Source organism: Ursus maritimus, unplaced genomic scaffold (assembly GCF_017311325.1).
Source record: "Ursus maritimus isolate PB19 unplaced genomic scaffold, ASM1731132v1 scaffold_14, whole genome shotgun sequence".
NCBI lineage: Eukaryota > Metazoa > Chordata > Mammalia > Carnivora > Ursidae > Ursus > Ursus maritimus.
The window spans coordinates 62,516,034-62,539,800 of record NW_024423786.1 but is presented as its reverse complement, the minus strand read 5'-3'; the positions used below and the strand labels follow the sequence as shown (position 1 = coordinate 62,539,800).

The following is a 23,767-nucleotide window of genomic DNA, read 5'->3' as shown; positions in this document are numbered from 1 at the left end:
CTGTTCCAACCTTTCAAATGGTTAGTATTTTGCACTGACCAAATATTTAAAGTTGAGTAAACTGTTGCTGTCGGGTCCCCTGCACAAGCCAACAAGTAAGGCATCTGTAAAATTCCACACTGGCAAATAGTAAGTCTCATGAATTTCCATTGACTACTTGTAATAGAACACCAGCCTGATCAACACCAAGAAGAAATTGGAAAATGATGTTTCACAACTCCAGAGTGAAGTGGAAGAAGTCATTCAAGAATCACGCAATGCGGAAGAGAAGGCCAAGAAGGCCATCACTGATGTGAGCAAGCTAAGCATTGATTTCACTGACACATGTGTTACCTGACATTACTAGGTTTCCTTACTGTCTTGGTGTATTTGCTAAATAGGCGGCCATGATGGCCGAGGAGCTGAAGAAGGAGCAGGACACCAGCGCCCACCTGGAGCGCATGAAGAAGAACATGGAGCAGACGGTGAAGGACCTGCAGCACCGTCTGGATGAGGCTGAGCAGCTGGCCCTGAAGGGCGGGAAGAAGCAGATCCAGAAACTGGAGGCCAGGGTGGGTCTCTCAATCTCTCTGAATCTGGGAAGGGGAATGGACACTCCCTCTATCTTTCTCTCTCCCTACGTATTGATGCCCATCTTTGTCCTGAGGCTGAGGACATCCGCCCAATATCTTCAGCAGGTCCTGAGCTAATTAATATCCCCCAAGACTGGCTGTATACATATCTTTCTTGGTTGCAGGTACGTGAGCTTGAAGGAGAGGTTGAAAATGAGCAGAAACGTAATGCTGAGGCTGTTAAAGGTTTGCGGAAACACGAGAGAAGAGTAAAGGAACTCACCTACCAGGTAAAGGGAATAACTTTCTAGAATAGCCAGACTTCCTGCCCAAGGGAGACTGAGAATCTGGTAACTATTTATGTGGTGCTCACAAACAGATCCACCTGAACTCGATATATAAATATAAGGGGCAAATGATAAAATTGCTTATCTCAGACCCTTTCCTAAGTTAGGAAAGGCATGGAGGCCTTTAGAAAATAGCATACCAGAGAAAACGATACAGGTTTTAAAGCCAGATAATCCAGGTATTAGTCCTAATTTGGCCCTCTTAATTTTTTAACTTGGGTAGGTTACTTAACACTCTAAACCTTAGTTTCATTCCCTATAAAACAGAGTAACAAGCATGGGAGGCGAGGATCAGAGATGTGTAGAATTCGCTAACACAGTGCCTGCACAGAACGGACATTTAGCAAGAGTGGCTACTGTTAATACTACGGACAAAGGCTCAGAGTTGACCAAGTTTACCCCAGGCCCACCTGCCATCAGACCAAAGTGGTTTATCTTACCACCTATAGGAGGTTCATTTCATTGTACTGAATACAGACTGTTTTTTCAAACCCCCAGACTGAGGAAGACCGCAAGAATGTTCTCAGGCTGCAGGACTTGGTAGATAAATTACAGGCAAAGGTGAAATCATACAAGAGACAAGCTGAGGAGGCTGTGAGTATCTTTAAGCCCTTGAGGGAGGAAGAAAATTTCTTTTGGGGTAGAAAGTATAATAAGAGAATGTGTCAATGAGAAAAAAGCAAAGTAAGAAAATACCACTCATATTTTTTAATTGTTTTGTTTTAATTTAAATTCAATTAATATACCACTCATATTTTAAGACAGATATTATAAACATGAATTTACCCTCAAATCCTGATTACAGAATAAGACTTTAAGAGGAGATATTTTTATCATTAAGCATTTTGTAAGGGTTGGGGGAAAAAAGCAAATTTCCAAACAACCCACCTTGATAGCTGCAAAGCTATACCATCACAACTGTAGTCCATGATAAATACTCCTCTCCCTCTAGAAATGCACAAAATCAAGCGTTCTCAAGAGGCAAACATAAATCTTTTACCCCAGCTGACTCCTTCGCACACTACCAGTATCATCAGGGGCTCATCTCTCCACATATACTATGGCAAATAAGGACATGCTGGAAGATTCTCCACCCTCACTTTTCCTGACTGTTCCCCATTCTTCCAGACCCAATGTGGTAGGTCGAAGTAGACAGGAAGTCAGGAGAGGGAAGAAGGAAGGGAGAGGCTCAAATGGTAATAGGTAAAACCAACAGATGCATGTTTCTTCTCAGACGCACTTTTTCCCTTTCTCTGTATACCAGAGTCAAAATGTATGACAGAACTTGTTAAGTGAGGTTGTCTCAAAGTTGAAATTTGACCTTGCATTTACTTACTAAACTGTCCAGGTACATGGCCCTCTTCCTTCTTTCCACCCAGTCCATGTATCACAAACACATTTCACATACACATGGGTTTGACACACTAAGGCTGTCCTTCCACTTCAAAAGTATTCTTCTTTCATTCTTTAGAATGAAAAAAAAAAAATACACGACTGAAGTTACAAGTTCTGTCCAGATTTGAAGTCAGACATGGCAAACAGATCATAAGGGCATATCTGAGCTGAGGAAATGATCCTGTCTGGTGACAAGTGCAGTGAGAACCACAAAGTCTAATTCTCACAATTTTATCTTTCCTCTTAGGAGGAACAATCCAACGCTAATCTTGCTAAATTCCGCAAGCTCCAGCATGAACTGGAGGAGGCCGAGGAACGGGCTGACATTGCCGAGTCCCAGGTCAACAAGCTGCGGGTAAAGAGCCGGGAGGTTCACACGAAAATCAGTGGAGAGTGAACACAACTGCCTGATGCTGTCAAGGGGCTGAAGAAATGCACAAAATGTGCTATTCTGGGCCACTTATGATGTTTATTTTTCTCTTAATGTTGAATAAATAAAAACTCTAGTAAACTTATAAATTAAACCAAACTCATTTTTTCATTTGCAAAATTATTTACTCTCAAATACAGTTCTCACCTAGCTATTTTTTAATACTATATATGGCTTTGTAGACCATTCAGTATTTTGTACCCCCATCACCACCCAGCATCGCCTTTCCCACCCGTACCACCCACACACACACAAGTATCTTTTGCTGGACTTGATTTTATTAAACCTCTCTAGATTGTTATAAATCACTAAGGAAAACACTCCCTAAGGCTACTTCTCCAGACAGGATCCATTCACTGATCCACTCCACAAGTACTTATTGAGCATCTACTCTGTGCCAGGCACTATTCCGTGCTCTGCGGGTACAGCAGTGAGCAAAGAGAGTGTCTGCACTCTGGGAATTTACATTCTACAAGGGCAGAAAGGCAACCAACAAATAAAAAGGAACGTAATATGTCAGATGATAAGTGCTAGTGGGAAATAAAGAAGTAGGGTCGGGCTCCCTGCTCAGCGCAGAGTCTGCTTCTCCCTCTCCCTCTGCCCTGCTCATGCACGTGCAGGTGCGCTCTCTCTCAAATAAATAAAATCTTAAAAAAAAAGACATTTGAGCAGAGACCTGCAGGAACCAAGAGAGTAAGCCAAGTGAGTATGTGAGGTCGTAATGCTTACAGAGGGAAAAACAGAAAATGCACGGGCCCTGGGGCGGGGGCAGGCTGGCATGTCTCAGGGGCTGGCGGAGAATGAGCAAGATAAAGAGTTATAAGAAAGGAACCAGGGGCCAGATCATGTAGGGTCGGAGGGCCTTTCCACAGATTTATGTCCTTAGAGTGAGTTGTCAAAGCTTTGGCGGGTTTAAAGTAGAGAAGGCATATTAACACACATTTTTAAAAATTACTCTGGCTTCCCTGTTGAGAAAAAGACTGAAGGTGGCAAAGATGGAAACTGGGAGACTAGTTAGGAGCCTACGGTAAAATTAAAGATAACAAATGGCAGTGGCTCAGACTGGAGAAACAGCCCTGAGATGAGAGTGCAGAATGCTAGGTAAATTACGAAGGCAGCATACAAGGACATTCTGACCAACTGAATGAGGAAGTCAGAGAGGAAGAGAGAGGGGAAAAAAATTTTAAGAAAGGAGGGACAAAGGATAAGACAAGAAAGAAATGGTGGAGTGCAAACATTAGGAGTTTGGTCTCCAGAAAGAGGAGAATCAGTAGAGCAAAAACAGTGACCTAGGCAAAGATCGTATTTTATGGGCTCCTGTCCCTCTTCCAGCATCTACTCCCCCCTAGCTCCCAACCCTGTCAGCTTCAGTCTTTTACACTACAAACTGTACAGCCCATGATCTCAAATATGTCTAAGATTACTAACAAAAGTTTAAAATAAAAAAAAAATCAAAATAAATATAATAACTTTTCTTAAGGAAAATTTTAGATCAAAGAGAAAACCAAAACTACAATCACAAAAACTTCGAGGAGCAAACATGAGAGTAAATCTTTGTGACCCTGGTTTTGGCAAAGATCTCTTGTCTACACTGAAAGTACAAGCCAGGAAAGAAAAAACTGATAAATTGGACTTCATCAAAATATAGTCTGCTCTTTGAAAACACTGTTAAACAGGATGAAAAGACAAGCCACAGACTGAAAGTATTTGCAAATTACCTCCCTGATAAAGGACTAGTACCCAGAAGATTTGAAAAAGTCTAAAAACTCAAGAAAACAGATCACCCAATTTCTAAAGAGGCAAAAGATTTAAATAAACATTTCACCACCTCATACCTGACAGAATGACAGGCAAGAAACAAGTGTTGGCTAGGATGTGGAAAAAAGGGAGCCCTCATGCACTGGTATCGAAAATGCAAACTGGTGCAGCCACCATGGAAAACAGTATGCAGGTTCCTCAAAAATTTTTAAATAGAACTACCCTATCATCCAGCAATTCCACTTCTGGGTATTTACCTGAAAAAACTGAAAACACTAAGTTGAAAAGATATACGCACACCCCTCCACCCCGTGTTCACGGCACCATTATTTATAATAGCCAAACTGTAATATGCAGTCTTACATGCTGTGACATCCCTTCTGTTGAATTTTTGCAATGCAGTCATAAAGAATGTCCTTTTTTGCATAAAATGTATGATGGCTTCATCAGTATTTTTAAGGGCCTTCCTAATCCTTTGATATTGAACTCCTTCTTGTGAAAAACTTATTGGATCAGGGTCATTTTCAGTTCTTCAGTTGTCTGCTTGACTCTCTCTCTCCCTCTGTCCCTCCCTTCCCCTCTCTCCCTCCCCCACCCAAGTAAATAAATCCTTTTTAAAAAATCATGATGTGGAAGAAGGGTTAATACCACAAGAAACTTTTCATCATCTCTTAAATTTTAAAGGCAGGGCACCAAATCATGTCTATTGGCTGATATCCCAGTTGTGTGTTTAAAAACTTGTTTCGAAAAATCGTGTCTATGTTCACAAATATGGGGGGAAATGCAAAAGAGTTTAGCCCCAAATTTACATAAACTCTATGCTAAAATTTTAGGAGTGATTTTAAAAATCTTCCTTTGAGGTTTGATTCTATTTTTTGGTCTTTCTATAACGTAAACACTAGTTGTGGAGAATTTTTTTAAGTTTATTTATTTAAGCAATCTCTATACCCACAGTGAGGCTTGAATTCATGACCCCGAGGATCAGAAGCCGCAAGCTCCACGGACCGAGCCAACCAGAAGACCTGGTTTTGAAATTTTTTTAAAGGTTCTTTTTTTTTTTTTTTTAATAAATAAAGAAATAAAAGTCACCTGTTCCTTGAGGAGATTTCACATCCACTTCTCATCAAAGACGTGGATATAACTGACTACAGAAAGGTGAAGAGGGAGAGGGTCATTTGATGGATGAGCCCATTAGCACAGCTGCTAAAAGCCTCTGCCCTTCATCCAAGCTTTCCGTGGGGATTAACATTCCAGGGCTAACACAGCAGCTGTCAGGGAGCAAACCTAACTTCTGCCTCCTGGCTGCGGCAGGGGTTTGGGCCCATGTCACACATACCAGCGTCCCCGGCCACCCTCACAGGTCACATTTTCCTAAGTGGGAGGCCCAAGAATCAGCCGTGGGCAGATGGAAAGAACCTTACTGAAAGGATGGACTTTACCAGCCTGATTCCTCCCTCCTGGCTCCCAGGGCCGCCTCCAAGATGCTGCTTCCGGAGCCCACAAGAAAAAACAAAGCCCGACCGGTGCTGAAGGTTAGAAAAACAGTCCCCTTGGGATGCCTGGGTGGCTCAGTCATTAAGCGTCTGCGGTTGGGCTCAGGTCATGATCCCAGGGTCCTGGGATCCAGCGCCCGTGCCCCGTGGGAAGCCTGCTTCTCCCTCTCCCACTCCCCCTGCTTGTGTTCTCTCTCTCTCTCGCTCTCTCTCTGTCAAATAAATAATTTTTTTTTTAAACCCACTCAGTCTGTGATATTTAAAAAAAAAAACACACACAGCCCCCTTTTGGAGAAAGCGCCAGAAAGGGGCTTTTCTTAGCTTACAGCAGCCTGACCCTCGCAGGAGGGCGGGCTGTGTTCTCAGCCCCTCACAGACACTAGGGTTCAAGGCGCGCTCTCTCGGGGGAGAGGGAGGTCCTAGTTTCAAGGGTTCAAAGGCCAAGGGCTCAAACTAGGAGACAGGGTGTGAAGACCGTGGTTGGGCAGGGTGCTGCCTTGGGCTACAGAATCCTACTCTTTCTCAGGACTCGGAAAAGTAATGCCGTTGACACCCACAGACTAGAACCCAAACAGGATTTGGCACGACGTAGTATATAGCTATGTTCGATTTAACCACTCGCCATGTGGAATTTGGGGGCTCAAGACTTTTCCAGAAATATTCCTCTGGCCCCGCCTTCAAATTCGCTCCCGAGTCCCAATTTCATCCCCTCCCCGCCGCACGGCCTCAGGGGGTTATTCCCTGTCACGTCCAGCACGAAAAAGTCGTGGGGATGCGGAGACACAAACCCCACACGCCTCACAGACCCCGACACACGCACACTCACCGGCCAGGTCTCGCCGTCGTCGCCTCCCGCCAGGTCCTAACCATGGCGGTGGGTCACTTCCGGCCTTTCCATCCAGCCACCGGGCTCCTCCCATGATGCCCTGGGGAGCACAGGAAATGACCCCTCCCCTCTCTGGGAATTGAAACATTGGTTGTTCCCAGTAAAGTGCTGTGTGTCTCAAAGCCCAGGGCAGGTGTATTTTCCCACGTTTTCAGAACCGTGACCCATCCATCCTGCCTCCAAACCCCAACTAGATTATACACTGAAAACCAGCTTTTTCTCCCCAATGCCTACCACAGTGTCTTCATGAGCCATTTGTTGAGTGGAGAGCAAACACCAAATTCTTTCTGTCCCTCGGACAGAGTGAAGCAGAGATGCTAATAGCGCTGACACTCAGAGCACAATAAAGAAGAATAAAGCTGCCATTATAATAACAACTGAAATTTAAAACCCGAAGTCCTTACCTTAGCCTGCAGGGCTCTAAACCATCTGACCCCTGGCCACCTCTGCCACTTCATTCAGTGCTACGGGTTTCCCTGGCTCCCTTCGTGCCTGCCCTAATGGCCTTTTTTCCCTTCCTGTGCAGGCTCACTCACCTCCCAGAGCCTTTATTTCTGTTTCCTCTGCCTGGAATAATCTCCCTTTGATGTTCTGATGGTTTGCTCCTTCAATTCAATAGGTGTCGGCTGGAATATCACTCCTTCAGAGAAACCTTTCCCCATCAGTCTGTTTAGACACCGCACAGCCACTATATCCTTACCCTGCTTTTCCTTTCCTTAGGAGCATTTATCACTAATTGACATCAGACAGGTGTTTGTTGTCTATCCCTGACAACAATGCATAGGCACTTGAATGGAATCTCCGTGAAGGTAGAGACTTTGCCTATTTTGTTCCCCAGCACTTAAAATCCAGCGCATAGTAGATGCTCGATGAATGTTTGATGAATAAACGATTGAGTAAGTGCATGCTCAGTATGTTGCTGGTTCTGCGCGTTACAGCCTCAAAATTAATAGTTCCAGATATGAATTTTGTCACCATCCTGGCTCCATGGGAGATCTCAAGCTGGTTCCACGTAGCCCTATCTTAGCCAGGTTTGAGGGCTTTGCCATCATACCCCCAACAACCTTTCAGATAAGGTGATGAACTTATCTGGGTTTACCCAGGACTGTACTGATTTTAAAACTGAAAGTCTCAAGAACCTCTATAATTCCACACAAACTAGGAAGGTTGCTCACCCTGCTTTCCAGTATCCAGGCTCCATCCTGCTTCTTTTATTTTATTGTTGTGTGTGACTGTGTGTTTGAGGGGGTTGCTGTTGACTTGAGAGTGTTCTGAGCCATCTGAACAGGAATTTGGCTAAACGCAGTGGGAAGGATGGGAGGCGTGGATGGACAAAGGTCAGGCTGTGGTCAGCTGGCAAGCTTTACCAAATAGCATCATAAAAGACATGAAATAACAACAAAGACCTTGTCCTGGCTTCCAGGGCCCTCTGGCACTGACAGAGAGAGCTCTAGAGAAAGCTCCAGGTTTCTAAATCTCAGGCTGTCCTTGTAACATGGCCCCACCTACTCTTCCCTTTCCCAAACCATCCGCCTCACTTCCATGATGGCATACCCTACCACGTATCCATTAATTCAATTGTCCCAAGAACCCCATGAGTTATGTTTTATTATCACCCCCGTCTTACAGATGAAGAAACAGACTCAGAAAAGTTAAATAACTTGCTGAAATTCACAGTTTAAATGACGACATCAGGATCTGGACTTCAGTATTGTGACTCTCACAGTCCACTCTTAGTTATTACTTTACAGATTTTAACCATATTTAGCCATATTAACACATTTTGGCTATGCCCAGCAAAGAATGTATACATTTTAGGGTATGTCATTTAAGACCCCCAACAGTAGTTATTAAAAGCAAGTAGTCATGCTGTTCCTCGTTCTAATGAGGCTTTAAGCAACGAAACTAACCAAACACAACTAATAGACAAAAATGACGAGCAAATGACAAGAAACCCTAACACTCGAAGGCATTGATCCAGGTTATGAGGCCAGTAAGGGAAGTCTCCAGTTTACCGAACAGACCTAGCCGGTAGGATTTCTTCCTCAAACACCATGTTCCCAGGCTATCCACACCATCTCTCCATGTTGTTTCAGAGATGGATGCCTGGTTTGTGTGTAATTCTGAGAAGCGTTTATAATTCTGAGAGCATTCGTGTCTTACAGGATCTTACAAAGCCAGAAGCAGCTGTCTTGTACTAAAAAGACAAACCGGACTTGGAGACAAAGATGTTTGTCCTAGTTCCCATTCTGCCACTGACTAGCTAGCTGTGTGACTAGTCCCTTAACCTTGCCAAAGCCTCAGTTTTCCCACATGTAAAACTGATCAATCTATCTCCTTGTTGAGATTTCAGGAGCATCTATTTAAATGATTCTCTTGATAATCCCCTATCAACTGTGTTTTGCAAAATTTCCATGTATAACACCAGCGGGGAAGAAGGGTATAGGTTGCATCTGAACAAGTTCTGAACTAGGTCTCGTGGGTTTGAAGTAGAATGGAAGGGGGGCTGTTTCTATCTTTAGCGTTAACTAGGTACTTTGCCCAGAACCTGAATTTCTGAATCTGTAAGGTCGGAGTTGGATTAGATAATATTCTGGGTCCCCTCTGGTTCTGGAATCTAGTATTCTCACCCAAATCTTTAATTAGGCAATTCCGATGGGCATTAGTGTCATTCACTAATGTACCGGTTCTACGACATTCACCCAGAAATTTCTGTTTCTGGCTGAGAAACTTCCTGTTGCTTTTTGAAATTTCATCTGTTACATAAGCTCTTACATAGCTGTAAGGGGTAAGGTATGATTCCACCATCAGCACAATTAATTGCCCTTTGTTCTCAAGTAGCCCTCTGAGGAATGACCTTCGTCACACTTGTTTCCTAGTCCTCTCTATTTGGCCCTGCTACTGCTCTCTCTCTCCTTCTTGCACCATCGAAATTTACAGTTCCTCTGAATGCATCTTGTGTAGTGATTGGTGGAGAGATTTGCTCCTAGGAAAACCAGGAAACCTTTTTCCTCCTCCTTAACACCTGCTCACTCCTTAATCCCTTGCCTTCAAAGCTTCCACCCCCACCATCCTGCTGACATGAATGTCAAGATCACCTCCGTGACCAATCCAATGCCCTTTTTGGGTCTTGTTTTTCTCTGGCTTCTCTGCAGTGCTCTCCGTGAGATCCTCTCTCTTGAAAATATCACCTCCCTTGACTTCTTTTGACACTAATAATAAAGCTCCCTTCATCTTCGAGTGGACAAACTGATTTTGTAACGAGAAGGGAGAAAGCCCTCCTTCACAGAACTCGTCTCAGGTGTGGGAGAGATGGGAAGATGGTGTGCTGTGTGAGCTATGGACTATGGGGGATAGCAGTGGGATAAAGATAAGACCCCCCAAAGGGCGTATGAGTATAAAAATAGGTGGTCACCAAACTTGCTAAGGCCAAAAGAGGCCTTCTTTACTTGAGGACGTTTATTTTTTTTTGAGTAACCAGATGAATAAAATAGAAATAGAGGTCGATGGCAGAGCTAAAAGACTCCCATAACAGAGGGACAGCTGAGTACCAGCAGTGGTTGGGGGAGACACCCCAGGAGAAGAAACAAAATAAACCACCAGCATCCGTGTGAAGGAAAATGGACTTCGTAGAGTGATATTTCTCTTCCTTTTTTTAAGACTTTATTTATTTATTTATTTATTTATTTGAGAGAGAGAAAGAGAGAGCACAAGCAGGGGAGCAGCAGAGGGAGAGGGAGAAGCAGACTCCCCGCTGAGTAGGGAGCCTGACACAGGGCTCGATCCCACAACCCTGGGACCATGACCTGAGCTGAAGGCTGACACTTAACTGACCGAGCCACCCAGGCACCCCTAGAGTGACATTTCTGATGCACACTTTGAATACTTAACTCTAGGGTATGAAATATAACCCTCTTCCGTGTCTCCCCTACAAAACCTTCAGTAAAGTCCACATTGCTCACTTGGGTTTTTGACGCTAAAGGATTATCTGCTTCGGTCTATGTCAAGGACGACACAGATGGAAACATAATGTTTGGCATGGGCTGGAAACAGACTGCATGCAGAGACAGCCATATCTAGATGGAGATGACAGTATTTCGTTTGATCCCCCACACCATCCTCATTGCTTGGGCAGAAACAGAATTATCTGCATGTTTTTGCAGCTACAGGGAAAACAACATAGTGGCTAAAAGAGGTAATGTGATTTGCCAAAGTCAATAAACGGCAGAAGTAAAATATGGACCCATGCGTTCTTTTGGCTTCAACAAGACCTCACTCAGTTATTTGCTTATCTACAGAATAACTTTTTCTCCCCATTCTTTCTGTCTTCATTCCCTCCTCCCACGTCCTAAACATGCAGCCTTCGTCTGAGAGCTCAACCTCCTTAATGAGTTCAAGGGTCACCCCATATAGATGAAAGCCCCCCCCCACTGCCCCCTTCCCCATAGACCTACCTCCCCATAGACCAACCTTGGCTTCTTTAAACTTTGAACACTTGTCTCTCCCTCCTGTCATCTCAGCCTCAATACAGCAAAAATGTAAACTCATCTTTCCCCTCTTCTGTATTTCCTCTGGACTGGGGTCATAGCCCCTAGATTCCTGGGCTGAAATGAGGGCCAGAAGAAAGGCAGGAAAGGTGCCTGGCAGTCATCAAAATCCTGTGGCTCCTGCCTTCAGGGTATTCCTTGCATTTTCTCTTTCCTTTCATTTTTTTTTTCTTAAATAGGCACCACACCCAATACGGAGCCCAACGTGGGGCTTGAACTCATGACCCTGAGATCAAGACCTGAGCTGAGATCAACAGTCAGATGCTTAACTGACTGAGCCACCCGGGCGCCTTTAAAAGGAAAGGGAATTTCCTTTTAAATCTCATTTCTATCTTACTTAATCAAGGCCCTCTTCCTTTGACACCATGATCATTTTTTGTATTCAATGCAAGTAGATTTTAATATATTGACATAACATGAAGTGAAGACTTCAGAAAATAAGCCTACAGCTCACAGAGGTCTTTTCACCTCCGGGGTTTAAAACTTTTCTCTTCTTGCTATGCTTACGTGGCACAGGGAGGCAGAAAAGCTTTGATCCACATAATGCTCGTCTCCTTGAATCTGCAGGTTGGATTCAGAGACAACCACTGTGACAGCCAGCCCTCCAGTGCTGCGGAGAGATCTCAGACAGATCTGAGATCGTAGGGACATCCAGGGAATAATTCCAACTCTCTAACTGCCTGCCTGCCCCACAGGTTCTGATGAGCCTGTGTAATCATTTGTACAAGTTCTACAAGGTTTTTTAAATAGTTGCTAAATGGCTCTAGGCTCCCCTGGGTTCTCTCCTGTCCATTAAATCCTACCATCAGTTCGAGAATCATCTTCAAATACATATACATACATATGTTCACTTTTCTACTTAGAAACTCAAGACGTTCCCCAGTGTTCACAGAACAATATCCTGACACTTCACTGGGCCTTGGAAGCTCTTCACAGACGAGCCCAGCTCACCTGTCAGCTCTCTACCTCCATACTACCCACCCCCCCACCAAACCTCTGCTCTAGGCGTGCCCGACCAACCTTCCCGAAACACACCCAGGGCACTCTTGTTTCAAATCCATGATCCCTAAGCCTAGAACCTCCTCCCTCTTCCCCTCACCCATGTAATAGTCCCCCTTCTTTAAGACAGGACACAGAATAGGGGCACCTGGGTGGCTCAGTCAGTTAAGCATCCAACTCTTGATTTCGGTTCAGGTGATGTTCTCGGGGTGGTACGATCGAGCCCCAAGTCAGGCTCCACACTCAGCTGGGACTCTGCTTGAGATTCCCTCTCTCCCTCTCTCTCTGCCCCTCCCCTGCTTGTGCTCATTCTCTCTCTCTCTCTAATAAATAAATAAATCTTAAAAAAAAAAAAGATAGCACAGAGAATAAAGGAGAAAGCAAGGCTTTGGAATCAGAAACGCTGGATTTCAGTTCTAGTTCTATTGCCCACCTACTGTGGGGTCTTTTGGCCAATCCCTTAACCCTCTTTGGCCTCAGTTTCCCCTTTTGGAAAATGGGAATAATAATAACCTGAATATGAATACTATAAACCCCTCAGGCTTGTAGAGAAAATTAAACATAATAAAATATGCAAAACTGCTGTGTGAAGTACTACAAGAAGGTCATGGTGATCTCTACAGCTCCCACTCCCGTCCAGATCTCTTCCTCTTCCAAAGCAGTATCACTACATCGATAACAATTCTGATCAGATTTCGCATACACAACATGCTTTCGGGGTTTCAAATGCCCTGTACCTACATCTAATCGCATCCCACGCATTTTGGCACTTAGGTTGACCTCGGTAAAGCAGCTTATCCATATTCCCTATACGGGCTCTGTCTCCACATCCTTTATCAGCTCCTTGGGGCACCGACCCTGCTCCACGTCCCTATCTCCCACTGCAAGCGCGGAGCCCCGTGCCTCGCAGGCACTCCAAACTGATGTGCTTACAAAAGCGAAAGGTTATAGGCACAGGCTCTCAAGCCAGAGGTTGAGCAAAAGTTACTCCTCTTTCTTCACTGAGAGGCGGCTCCGAGCCCTGAATACGCGAATATTTGCGGTGAATCTCTGAGGCAGGGAACAGGGTTTGCCACGTTTCCTAAACTCAGTTAACTACTTTATTTCACAGCTTCCCTCCGAACCAGCATTCTGTCAAACCCGCTTCGGAAAACACCATGCAGAGGTCCTATTCCCTTCTGTTCCTCCTTTATTGACAATGCTATCCTGACTCACACCAATTGTCCTTTGGCAATCCCCCACCTGTACGAGACAATCCACAGGAGGACTGAATGAGAATCTTGATTCAGCAAACACTGCTCAGATACGATTGAAATTCTGTATCTGTACTGTATCAGTACAGTCATTCCGTACTGGTGTCAGTGGCTGTGAGTTCCTATACATTCGACCATCACTTACGTTTTAACAAAAAACAAAAAAACAAAAAAATCCCCCAAGCAACCATAAAAGTTGTCACAAAGACCGTGTATTTTCATTAGAACTCCAAAACGTTACTTGAAACTTACTGACTCTTACTTCAGCCTAATCCCAATGAATTTTGTAATCTGTTTCCCAGTCTACGGCAGATGCGAAAAAGCAAACTCAGGCTAGTAGAGGCAAGCATACTAACCACACCTGAGAGGCTGGCCATGAAGGTGAAGAAATAAAAAACTAAAAAATAAACACAATTCATAACAATCTAGAAACAATCAGTGCAGGGAAAAACCCACCAAAAAAACCCAATATCCCAGATGACCGCATTCCATCATCTCCCAGACAGCTGAGTGACCCAGAAAAAGTTAAATTCTATTCAAGATACAGATTTAAGAGCACAAGATGATACCTAATACATTTTAGAAAGCTCTCCTTCATCAGTGGATTTTTTTTGTATAAATAAATAAATAATGCTGGGTATGTTAAATGGTCCATGTTAAATTTTCCAGAAATTTCTGAGAACAGGTGCACACCATCTCACGTCAGTGCTAGATAGTTGAGATGGAGTTGCGGTCCGTGCTATTGATCGCCCATTGCTTGACAATTCGTCCTGTGGCTCTGCCCTTCCCTGACCTTCTTAGCACACTCTGCCCCAGTGCACTCAGCCCCTAGGACTCTCTAAGTCTCAAAGATCTGTGTCCAACGTCAAAATCCCTACGCAGCTGACTTGGCATTATCCAGCCTCCGCTGGTCATTTATCCAAGTAATTTAACAAGAGTGAGAGATCAGGGCTACGACGCATTTACATCTCATAAGTAAATGGTGATCCCCCAAATATAGCCAAGTTAGAGTGCTGGGCTGGCAGATTTGGGAGTATAAAGAGAGCTGGGGGCCCACACTCTTGAAACTGCTTCGCTACAGCATCTCAAGGTAAGTGCCCACAAGTGCCCACTTGTTTGCTCCATGTAGCTGTGATTAAACCTGATCAGGTTACTGCTCAAGGAGGACCAACCACACTGTAGTGTTTATTGAAGACCTACTAAGTGTGAGGTCCGGTGTTAAGGGCAAAATGGGTGACAAAACGGCAAGACAGGTAATTGCCTTTCAACAAAAAATAATAACCATAACCTGCAGAATAAAACAGAATATGATGCTTGACACCCCCTCTCCTGATGGTTTAGGTCAGTGTTATACCATGCAGTTACCAACCAAACATGTTAATTTGTGGTATATTTTCTGCAATTGCCTTGAAGTATTATTTGAAATTTTTAAGGCTACTGGAAATTTTGTCCCCATGTCAGGATTTCTGGGAGATGATTGCAGGAAGAATTTCTCCCAAGCATTTGATTCATCCCAGGATTAACCATAGTCTGGTCATGATTGGCTGGTTTCCAGACTGGTCTTGCACGACATACCTTGTGAATTGTGGGCTGGGTTATGTCTGACACTGAAGGAACATCCAGGCTTGGGAGGCTTATGACATTTCGATTCCCGGCCACCATCTCTACCAGAGTACTTTCCTCATACGTTCACAGGGCTAAGAGGAATCTTGGAGCTGTTTCTGGTCCAACTATCCCATTTTACAGAAGAAACCAAAGTTCAAAGAAATTACAAGAGCTTCTTAACAGAGCCGGTATTAAGAGACTGAGATTCTGTCTCCAAGTCTTACTTCTTTTAAACTAAGGATTCGGGATATAATACGTAACCATTTCATTTTTTCCCTGAAAAAATTTGGTAAGACTTTTAGGGGATAGCTGGAGATTATCAGAGACTCATAAGAGAAAGAGAAGGAAGGGACAACTAAAAGAGTAAGCCAAGTGTTGAAATGTCTCTTCCTGCCCAAATGGCATTTCATGACATGTTCCCCTTGGTTCCACAAAAGCACTGCGTAATAAATGGGAAGTTTCTTTAAATTAAAATTGATGTTGAAATTTTTCTGAGTCTCACAGCTCCTGGATATCATCACGTAGGTCATAAACTCCTGGACTGGAGATACCTTAGTCCTAGATGAATTTTCAGTTGCCTTACCTACCCTCATCTTCTCTAGGAGGATTTAGAATACTTAAAGGAGTGCCCTTCCTAGACCCCTTAAAGGAGCCTTCCTACAATTCACCACTTTCTCTTACTGCCAAAAGAATTTGTTTACTGGCTCCAAGCATCCAGGTTACAATTTGGATCATCCCCCCTCCCTCCTTTCTTTTTTTCCTGACCACTCACAGCACCCTACTCTCAGCCTAAAGCATCATCTAAGTCCCCATAACATTTCATTTAGGCACTTTGAGAACTGGTGTTACTCTTCCTCGTTTGAAGATTTGTTTGAGCATTTCTCTTAACCCTTACTAAATTTTGCTTTCATGTAGGGCAGAGACAGTCTTTACTCTTCTCTACACCTCGTCTTAAGGAGCTGACGTGGTACTTTGCACACACAGGAGATACTTTGTTAAAATATATTAATCATATGTTGTATTTAACCCATTATTTAAAGAATAATCATTTAACCAAAGGGGGAAAATGGCCAATTTAATTCCATCCCACATCTACTGTGTACCTAATTAAAAGTAGAACTTGGAGCAAACACAGTTTTTATATTTATTTAAACTTTTTGTGGTTCATTTGGTCTTTGTTTTTGTTTGGTTTTGGTTTCTGAAATAACTCCCAAGAAGACGCTTTGATCCTGAAGGAAACTGACCATCACTTTGGAAACCAAGAAGGTAAGAGTTAATTTCAACCAGATTGGGGAATGCAATAATTGAAATTAGCAAATATTGTTTCACATATTTTCATTCTTACTGCATTCATGAGAAGCTGGAAATTGAAACCAATTACTTAAGTATTCATAAGGCAGATTTCAAAATATGTAAGTTTTACCAAAAGAAGAATCGTTCCCCAAATTTGCTTATTATAGTAATAGGCATAAAACACAGTGCAGATTTTTGACCTGCAAGTTCCAGGTCACTATAGTTGGTTGGCCCAGAACATAATGCTTATACTGTCATGATTCTGTTTTCACACACGAGCTAACCTCCTGTTCCTTGAGCAGAGGAATCTGCACCCTTGAATCTACCCAGCTGTGCCTTTACTTACAAATAATGCTGAGAGAATAAAGAGAGATTAGTTCAAACCTACACTCAGGGTGGTAATAAAAAAAAATAAAAATAAACCCCTTTCCTTGCCGCCCCCTCTCCTGCAAAATGTGTGTTTAGTAGAGACAATTCTGGCTGAATTAGGACCAAGGAAAGCAAAGTATGATTGAGACATGACGCCTGATTGCTGACAAGATAGAGTGGCTGAGAAATCCCCAGGGGAGGGACAAAAGTCAAGAGCAAAGTCAGGTGCCCTGACAGTAAACAGAGGAAGGGGGAGCACTCAGAAGGTGGCAAATGGAGGTTAGGTGGGCTGGGATGGCTGTCTCAATGAGAAGACCCCTAAAGACAGGAACAGAGTTGGTCATTGAAGGGACACAGCTAGGCAGCGATATAAGCAGGCCAAGCTTTTGGAACTGAGAAGGAGCTAATTAGAGGACTTTGGGAGGGTAGAGTCCAGGGGCACCATGAGTCACGCCTGGAGATTTGGATCAGACCTAACAAGGCAAAGCTCATCAGCCAAGAATGAATGGTTTTATCGTTGGGTCCCAGAACACAGGTGCATAAATATGGCGAGAAGATTTGACTTAGCAACCGCACGCAGGCAGAGGATTGAGGGCTTTGCTAGATGGTGAGCGGTGAGTCAGCAGTGGGATGACACTGCCAGAAGGCAGTCACCACCTCGGGCATTACACCTGGGTCAAGAGAGGTGAGGGCACAGGCTGCCGGAGGGCGACATGTGGTTTGGATGTCACACTTTGGGAGATTAACAGGAGTGAGGTCACCATGACAGGAAAGGAGATGCAGAAGCACATTACGGAAGAAGCAGATGAAGATACAGCTGGGGCTGTGCAGCATAGAGAAATAAAGCAAAGGAGAACGCAGAGAAGCCATCACATGGGAGCAGAGTCGTCCTGTGCGAAGGCGGTTTGACCTCCTTCTGCTGGTACCGAGAGCCGGAATGAGGACCGACTATCTTCAGGTTCCAGGAAGCCAGATTTCAATCTCATGCAAGAAGAATCTTCCACCTGCGAAAACTGCCCAAAAGGAAAAGAGCTGTCTGTCCCTGAAGGTGTTCAATAGGCGGGATAACACCTTTGCGAGAATATTGCTGACACGACTCGTGTCTCATCTAGGTAGTAAGATTGGGAGATACTGGGTTCTGAGTCCTGGTGAGAATAGCGGCCAAAAGGAGAAAAGTCTACACCTCCAAACGGGGCATGATTTGAAACCCACACGAAAGTCTTGTTTCTCAGAGATGCCTAAAATTGAACTTGACCGAGAGCTATTATGGTTTCCCCCCAACTTCAGGCTTTATTCTTTTTTTTTTTTAAGATTTTATTTATTTATTTATTTATTTATTTATTTATTTATTTATTTGTCAGAGAGAGAGTCACAGCACAAGCAGGAGGAGCAGAGGGAGAGGGAGAAGCAGGCTCCCCGCTGAGCAGGGATTCCCCATGCAGGACTTGATCCCAGGACCCTGAGATCATGACCTGAACTGAAGGCAGACGCTTCACCGACTGAGGCACCCAGGTGACCCTCCTTAGATTTGTTTGTTAAAGTCACCCCACCCTGTATGCTTGCTATGAAAATGTAGACCATCAGCTGAGACATTTGTTAGGTATTCAGAATTTCAACCCCACCCCAGACCTGCTGAATTAGAACACGCATTTCAGAAAGACGCCCAGTTGCATTCATACTCACACTAACGCGTGAGAAACACTGCCTTGTATCACCAGCATAAACAGATAGAACATATATTACCCTACGCGATCAATTTTAATTTTTTTTGCATTTTTCACAAAATATTATCTCTGAACTTGAAGAGCATTTTACAATCAATGAAACGAGTACTGTCATGAGATGCATTTTTTCTTTATTTCTGAAACTCAACATAATTTCTCTTACAATTGATGACAATTCAACTTTGATAAAATAATAGATTTAATGAACACATCATTAAAATTAAGAAATACTTGCCTGAAGTCGTTTTATGCATGACCAACGGGACCATGCCATGGTGTTAGGAAGCAAAATCATGACTAAGCTAGTGATTCCCAAACATCACAGGGTTTGAGGCTCTTGGAAAAATGGAAATTCCCAGCCACAGAGATTCTATTGCAGATGAATTAGATGTAGATCCTTTTCCAACATTTTGGGTACATGCTTAATGCTAAGTCATGCTAAATTATATTCGGTTATAAACCTACAACCTAGGCGGCGCCTGGGTGGCACAGTCGTTAAGCGTCTGCCTTCGGCTCAGGGCATGATCCCAGCGTTCTGGGATCAAGCCCCGCATCAGGCTTCTCCGCTGGGAGCCTGCTTCTCCCTCTCCCACTCCTGCTGCTTGTGTTCCCTCTCTTGCTGGCTGTCTCTCTCTCTCTGTCAAATAAATAAATAAAATCTTTAAAAAAAAAAAAAAAGGAAGGGGCGCCTGGGTGGCACAGCGGTTAAGTGTCTGCCTTCGGCTCAGGGCGTGATTCCGGAGTTCTGGGATCGAGCCCCACGTCAGGCTCTTCCACTATGAGCCTGCTTCTTCCTCTCCCACTCCCCCTGCTTGTGTTCCCTCTCTCGCTGGCTGTCTCTCTCTCTGTTGAATAAATAAATAAAATCTTTAAAAAATAAATAAATAAATAAAATTTTTAAAAAAAGGAAAAGGAAACCTACAACCTGACAAGATTCCCTCATAGTACCACCATTCTCAAGAGTGCCCCCTGGATCTTTGAAGATCTCTAAGAACTTTGCAGGAGGAACATGAGATCCAAACAATTTTCATAATGATACCCAGACCCTCTGCCTTTTTTCACTCTGTTAACCTAATGATGCAAAGTCAAGGCAAATCAAACTTCTGATGCTTTATTATAAATCAAGGAATGGCACCAAGCCAGACTAATAGTCATTGTCATTGCAAAACAATTTATTTTATTTAAAAATTTTTACTTTAGGCTGGTGATGGGTAGTAAGGAGGGCACGTATTGCATGGTGCACTGGGTGTTATATGCAACTAATGAGTCCTCAAACTTTACATCAAAAAAAAATTTTTAAATTTAAAAAATTTAAAAAATTTAAAATAAATAAATAAAAATTTTTACTTAAAAATTCCTTAAAATTTCCAGCAGCAAAAATTATTAACTTTAGTATAATTCAATTCTTGCATACATGTACTCATAATTACTCTCTGTGATGAAATGGGAGGTCTGCATAAGGTACTCCAGCTCGTACTGGAGTTTGATGGTCGTCTCGAAGAAACGCACATGTACGGTTGTCTGAGTTGCAATATCAACTAGCCACTTTGTTCATGCAGCCCCGTTACTACTTGAAAGAACTTCTAGTGTGCTTATTATTTCAAGGAAAACAACTGACAGCATTTGTTACTGATGATAACATTTGAGCTCTCAACAAGAATTAGAATTTTGGAAACGTGCAACTGCTACCACTCACTTGACCATTTCCTAATACTTAAAGAATTTTCTAATGAAATCAGTGGAGATATTAATGATTGTGATTGTTTTATATTCTATAATGAAACGTGTCAACATTCAGAAGTTCTTTTTTTTATAATAATATTTTTGTATTGTATTATGTTAGTCACCATACAGTACATCCCTGGTTTTTGATGTAAAGTTCGATGATTCATTAGTTGTGTATAACACCCAGTGCACCATGCAATACGTGCCCTCCTTACTACTCATCACCAGTCTATCCCATTCCCCCACTCCCCTCCCCTCTGAAGCCCTCAGTTTGTTTCTCAGAGTCCATAGTCTCTCATGCTTCATTCCCCCTTCTGATTACCCCCCCTTTCTTTAAAACATTCAGAAGTTCTGTATAACTCCATGAACCAATATTTTCCAAATGACTAATGTATGATGTTCATACCTGGGGAAAGATCCATCCAAAGTTGAAATACAGACCAATGGATTATAACATAACAGAGTACAAAATATTCATGGATACAGTTTCAGATTTTATTCCACATTGCAATTAGCCTTTAAGAAACTACCACTTGTCAAGTTCTGGCATAATATCTATGAAAAATATGCAAAATTATTTGAAAAGACAACAAAGGGGCACACTTGGCTGGCTCCGTCAGTTAGGCACGAGACTCTTGGTCTTGGGGTCATGATTCAAGCCCCATGTTAGGTGCAGAGATTACATAAATAAATACAAACATACATGTTTAAAAGAAAAGACAATGAAAATACTCTTTCCTTTTCCAAATTACATAACTGTGTAAGGGTGGATTGTCTGTATTTACTTTAACCAAAAACACCCACAAAAAACAAAAAGCCTTACAGTAACAGACTGAATACAGAAGCAGACATGAAAATCCAGCTGTCTTTTATTCAGTAGGCATTAAAGAAAGCTCTAAAGGGGAGCCTGGGTGGCTTAGTTGGTTAAACATCTGACTTCAGCTCAGGTCATGACCCTAGGGTCCTGGGATCGAGATCCTCTTAGCGGTGGGCTCCCTGCTCAGCTGGGAGTCTGCTCCTCCCTGTCCCCACAACCCCCCTCCCGCTCATGCTCTCTCACTCTCTTCTCTCTCTCAAATAAATAAATAAAATCCTTTTTAAAAAAAATACAGAAGAAAGTTGTAAAAATGAGAAACAATGCTACTCTTCCCACTAATTTATTTCCATTTTCGAAAAATAGTCATTTTCATAAAAATATGTTATTTATGTTGACATGCAATGTAATTTCTAATATGATAAATATCCGTAGATATGACCAATATAAAGCAAAGCTTGCTGGAGTCTCTATCTTTGAGAGTGTGAAGGGATTCTAAGAACACAGGGTTGGAGAACCACCATTATTGTAAAACCCACTTAAGCCACAACACTGGGGACCACCGTTAGGGAATGGGAAAGCTATGTGCACGAATTCTTTTTTTTTTCTTAAGATTTTTTTTATTTATTTGAGAGAAAGAGAGAGAGAGCAAGAGAGAGTGAGAAAGAGCACAAGCAGGGGGGAGGAGTAGGGAGCTGGACATGGGGCTCGATCCCAGGACCCTGGGATCATGACCTGAGCCGAAGGCAGATGCTTAACCGACTGAGCCCCCCAGGTGCCCCTGCATGAATCCGTCTTGATCCACTATCCAGGAACCGAGAAAGTTTGAACCGGCACAATGGCCACAGGCCAGGGGCCCTCTTTCTGGGAGTGCTACTGACTTCCAGTCTCCTTCTTTGAAAATCTAACCACCACAGTTCAGCAGAGACAGTGGCCAAAGTAAAATTACAATGTAACTTAGCCGAAGAAGGTCCAGAGGGAAGCCGATGATTCTCTTTGTAGGAATAAAACCCCAGAGCAGCGCAGGCAGGAATAATAAAACATGTTACCAAATGAAGAGCGATTTCATAACGGAGGAGCTTGGGGACTAGCTTCCAAGAGAGGACCATAAAATGTCCAATTCTCCTACTTTCACTAGGAAACGTAAAAAGCCTTATTAAAAAATATGAACTTTTCTTAAGAGAACTACGGGGATACATGTGTGTGACTTCACTCTGTAATCAGTTACAGAAGAACGAGAGGGAAGGGAAAGGGGAGGAAAAAGGAAGGGAAGCGACGTGGGGAAAAGAAGTGGAGGGGCCCGGGGGTCAGAATCCAGAGGGAGCTGGACAAGCAGAATCCGAGAACCACACCATCTGCAGGGGCCTTAGAAATCAGCTCGACTTGCTGCTTCATTTTAAGTGGAAATACACAGGGGCCCAGAGAAGTTAAGTGGTTTGGCCGAGTTCAGCGCTGGGACTTTAAAGCCAGATTTTCTGGCTTCTAAGCAGGGGAAAATAGAGAAGGGCTGAAGAAAAGGGGGGATGGTTTGGAGCGGGAATGATAGGAGGGATGGGAGGGAGAAAGTGGAAGAGAGGGAGAGGCAGAGACAGAAAGGGTCTTACACACACACACACACACACGCATGCATACACCCACACCAGCCAGTGAGTTGTAAGGCAGATATTAAACTAATTAAACACTGCTTGTCACACTCTGACATTGCTATACACAACTGAAGTTTGGAGACCACTGCACCAGATCCAATACTTCTCACTCGGCTATGTAATCCCCTGGAGATCTCATTGAATACACGGTTTCTGATTCAGCAATCCGGGGTGGGTCAGAGATGCTGCATTTCTTTTTTTTTTTTTTTTTCTTTTAAAGATTTTATTTATTTATTTGACAGAGATAGAGACAGCCAGCGAGAGAGGGAACACAAGCAGGGGGAGTGGGAGAGGAAGAAGCAGGCTCATAGCGGAGGAGCCTGATGTGGGGCTCGATCCCATAACGCCGGGATCACGCCCTGAGCTGAAGGCAGACGCTTTACCGCTGTGCCACCCAGGCGCCCCCAGAAATGCTGCATTTCTAACACACTCCTGAGCGGTATGATATAACAGATTCAAGGACCACACTTGTAGGAAGGCTCTAGGTCAGCCATTCTCAGATATGGTCCCTGGACCAGCAGCATCAGCATTCCCTGGGAACTTGCTAGAAATGCAAATTCTCAGGCCCCATCCCAGACCTAAGAATCGAAACCCCAGACCATCTGTGATTTAACAAGCCCTCCAGGTAACTCTGGTGCACGTTAGTGTTAATGCACGTTAAACCACTGCATTTGGCCATAATGCCTCCCATCAGCTTGCTACCTAGAATATACTAAGGAAGGGTGGCAAGACTTTACATTCAAGTCTTTACTATTCTTTGGGCTGTCTGAGATTTCTACTAGGAATTATCAACTTCCCAATAATTCTTTTCACATGCCCTTAAGATTTGGGGATGATGCTGAGATCATGGGGCTCAAACATGATGTGTAATTAAGGAAGTGCTTCTCAAATCCCCCTTCACTGGGCTCACCTTTAATGGGCTCACTCTAGTT

General features: G+C 43.4%; 1 protein-coding gene across 4 annotated transcripts in view; it reads left to right on the top strand.

The window, feature by feature from the left end:
• MYH8 (myosin heavy chain 8) overlaps window positions 1-2,806 on the top strand; it is a 27,053-nt gene extending 24,247 nt beyond the window's left edge. For all 4 annotated transcript variants that reach the window (XM_008688015.2, XM_008688016.2, XM_040630039.1 and 1 more), the window contains 5 exons: window positions 167-292; window positions 381-551; window positions 737-841; window positions 1,397-1,492; window positions 2,541-2,806. In XM_008688015.2, coding sequence (XP_008686237.2) covers window positions 167-292; window positions 381-551; window positions 737-841; window positions 1,397-1,492; window positions 2,541-2,690 — 648 coding nt within the window. In that variant the 3' untranslated portion in view covers window positions 2,691-2,806. The remainder of the gene's footprint in view (window positions 1-166; window positions 293-380; window positions 552-736; window positions 842-1,396; window positions 1,493-2,540) is intronic.
• Window positions 2,807-23,767: the final 20,961 nt, after the last annotated feature.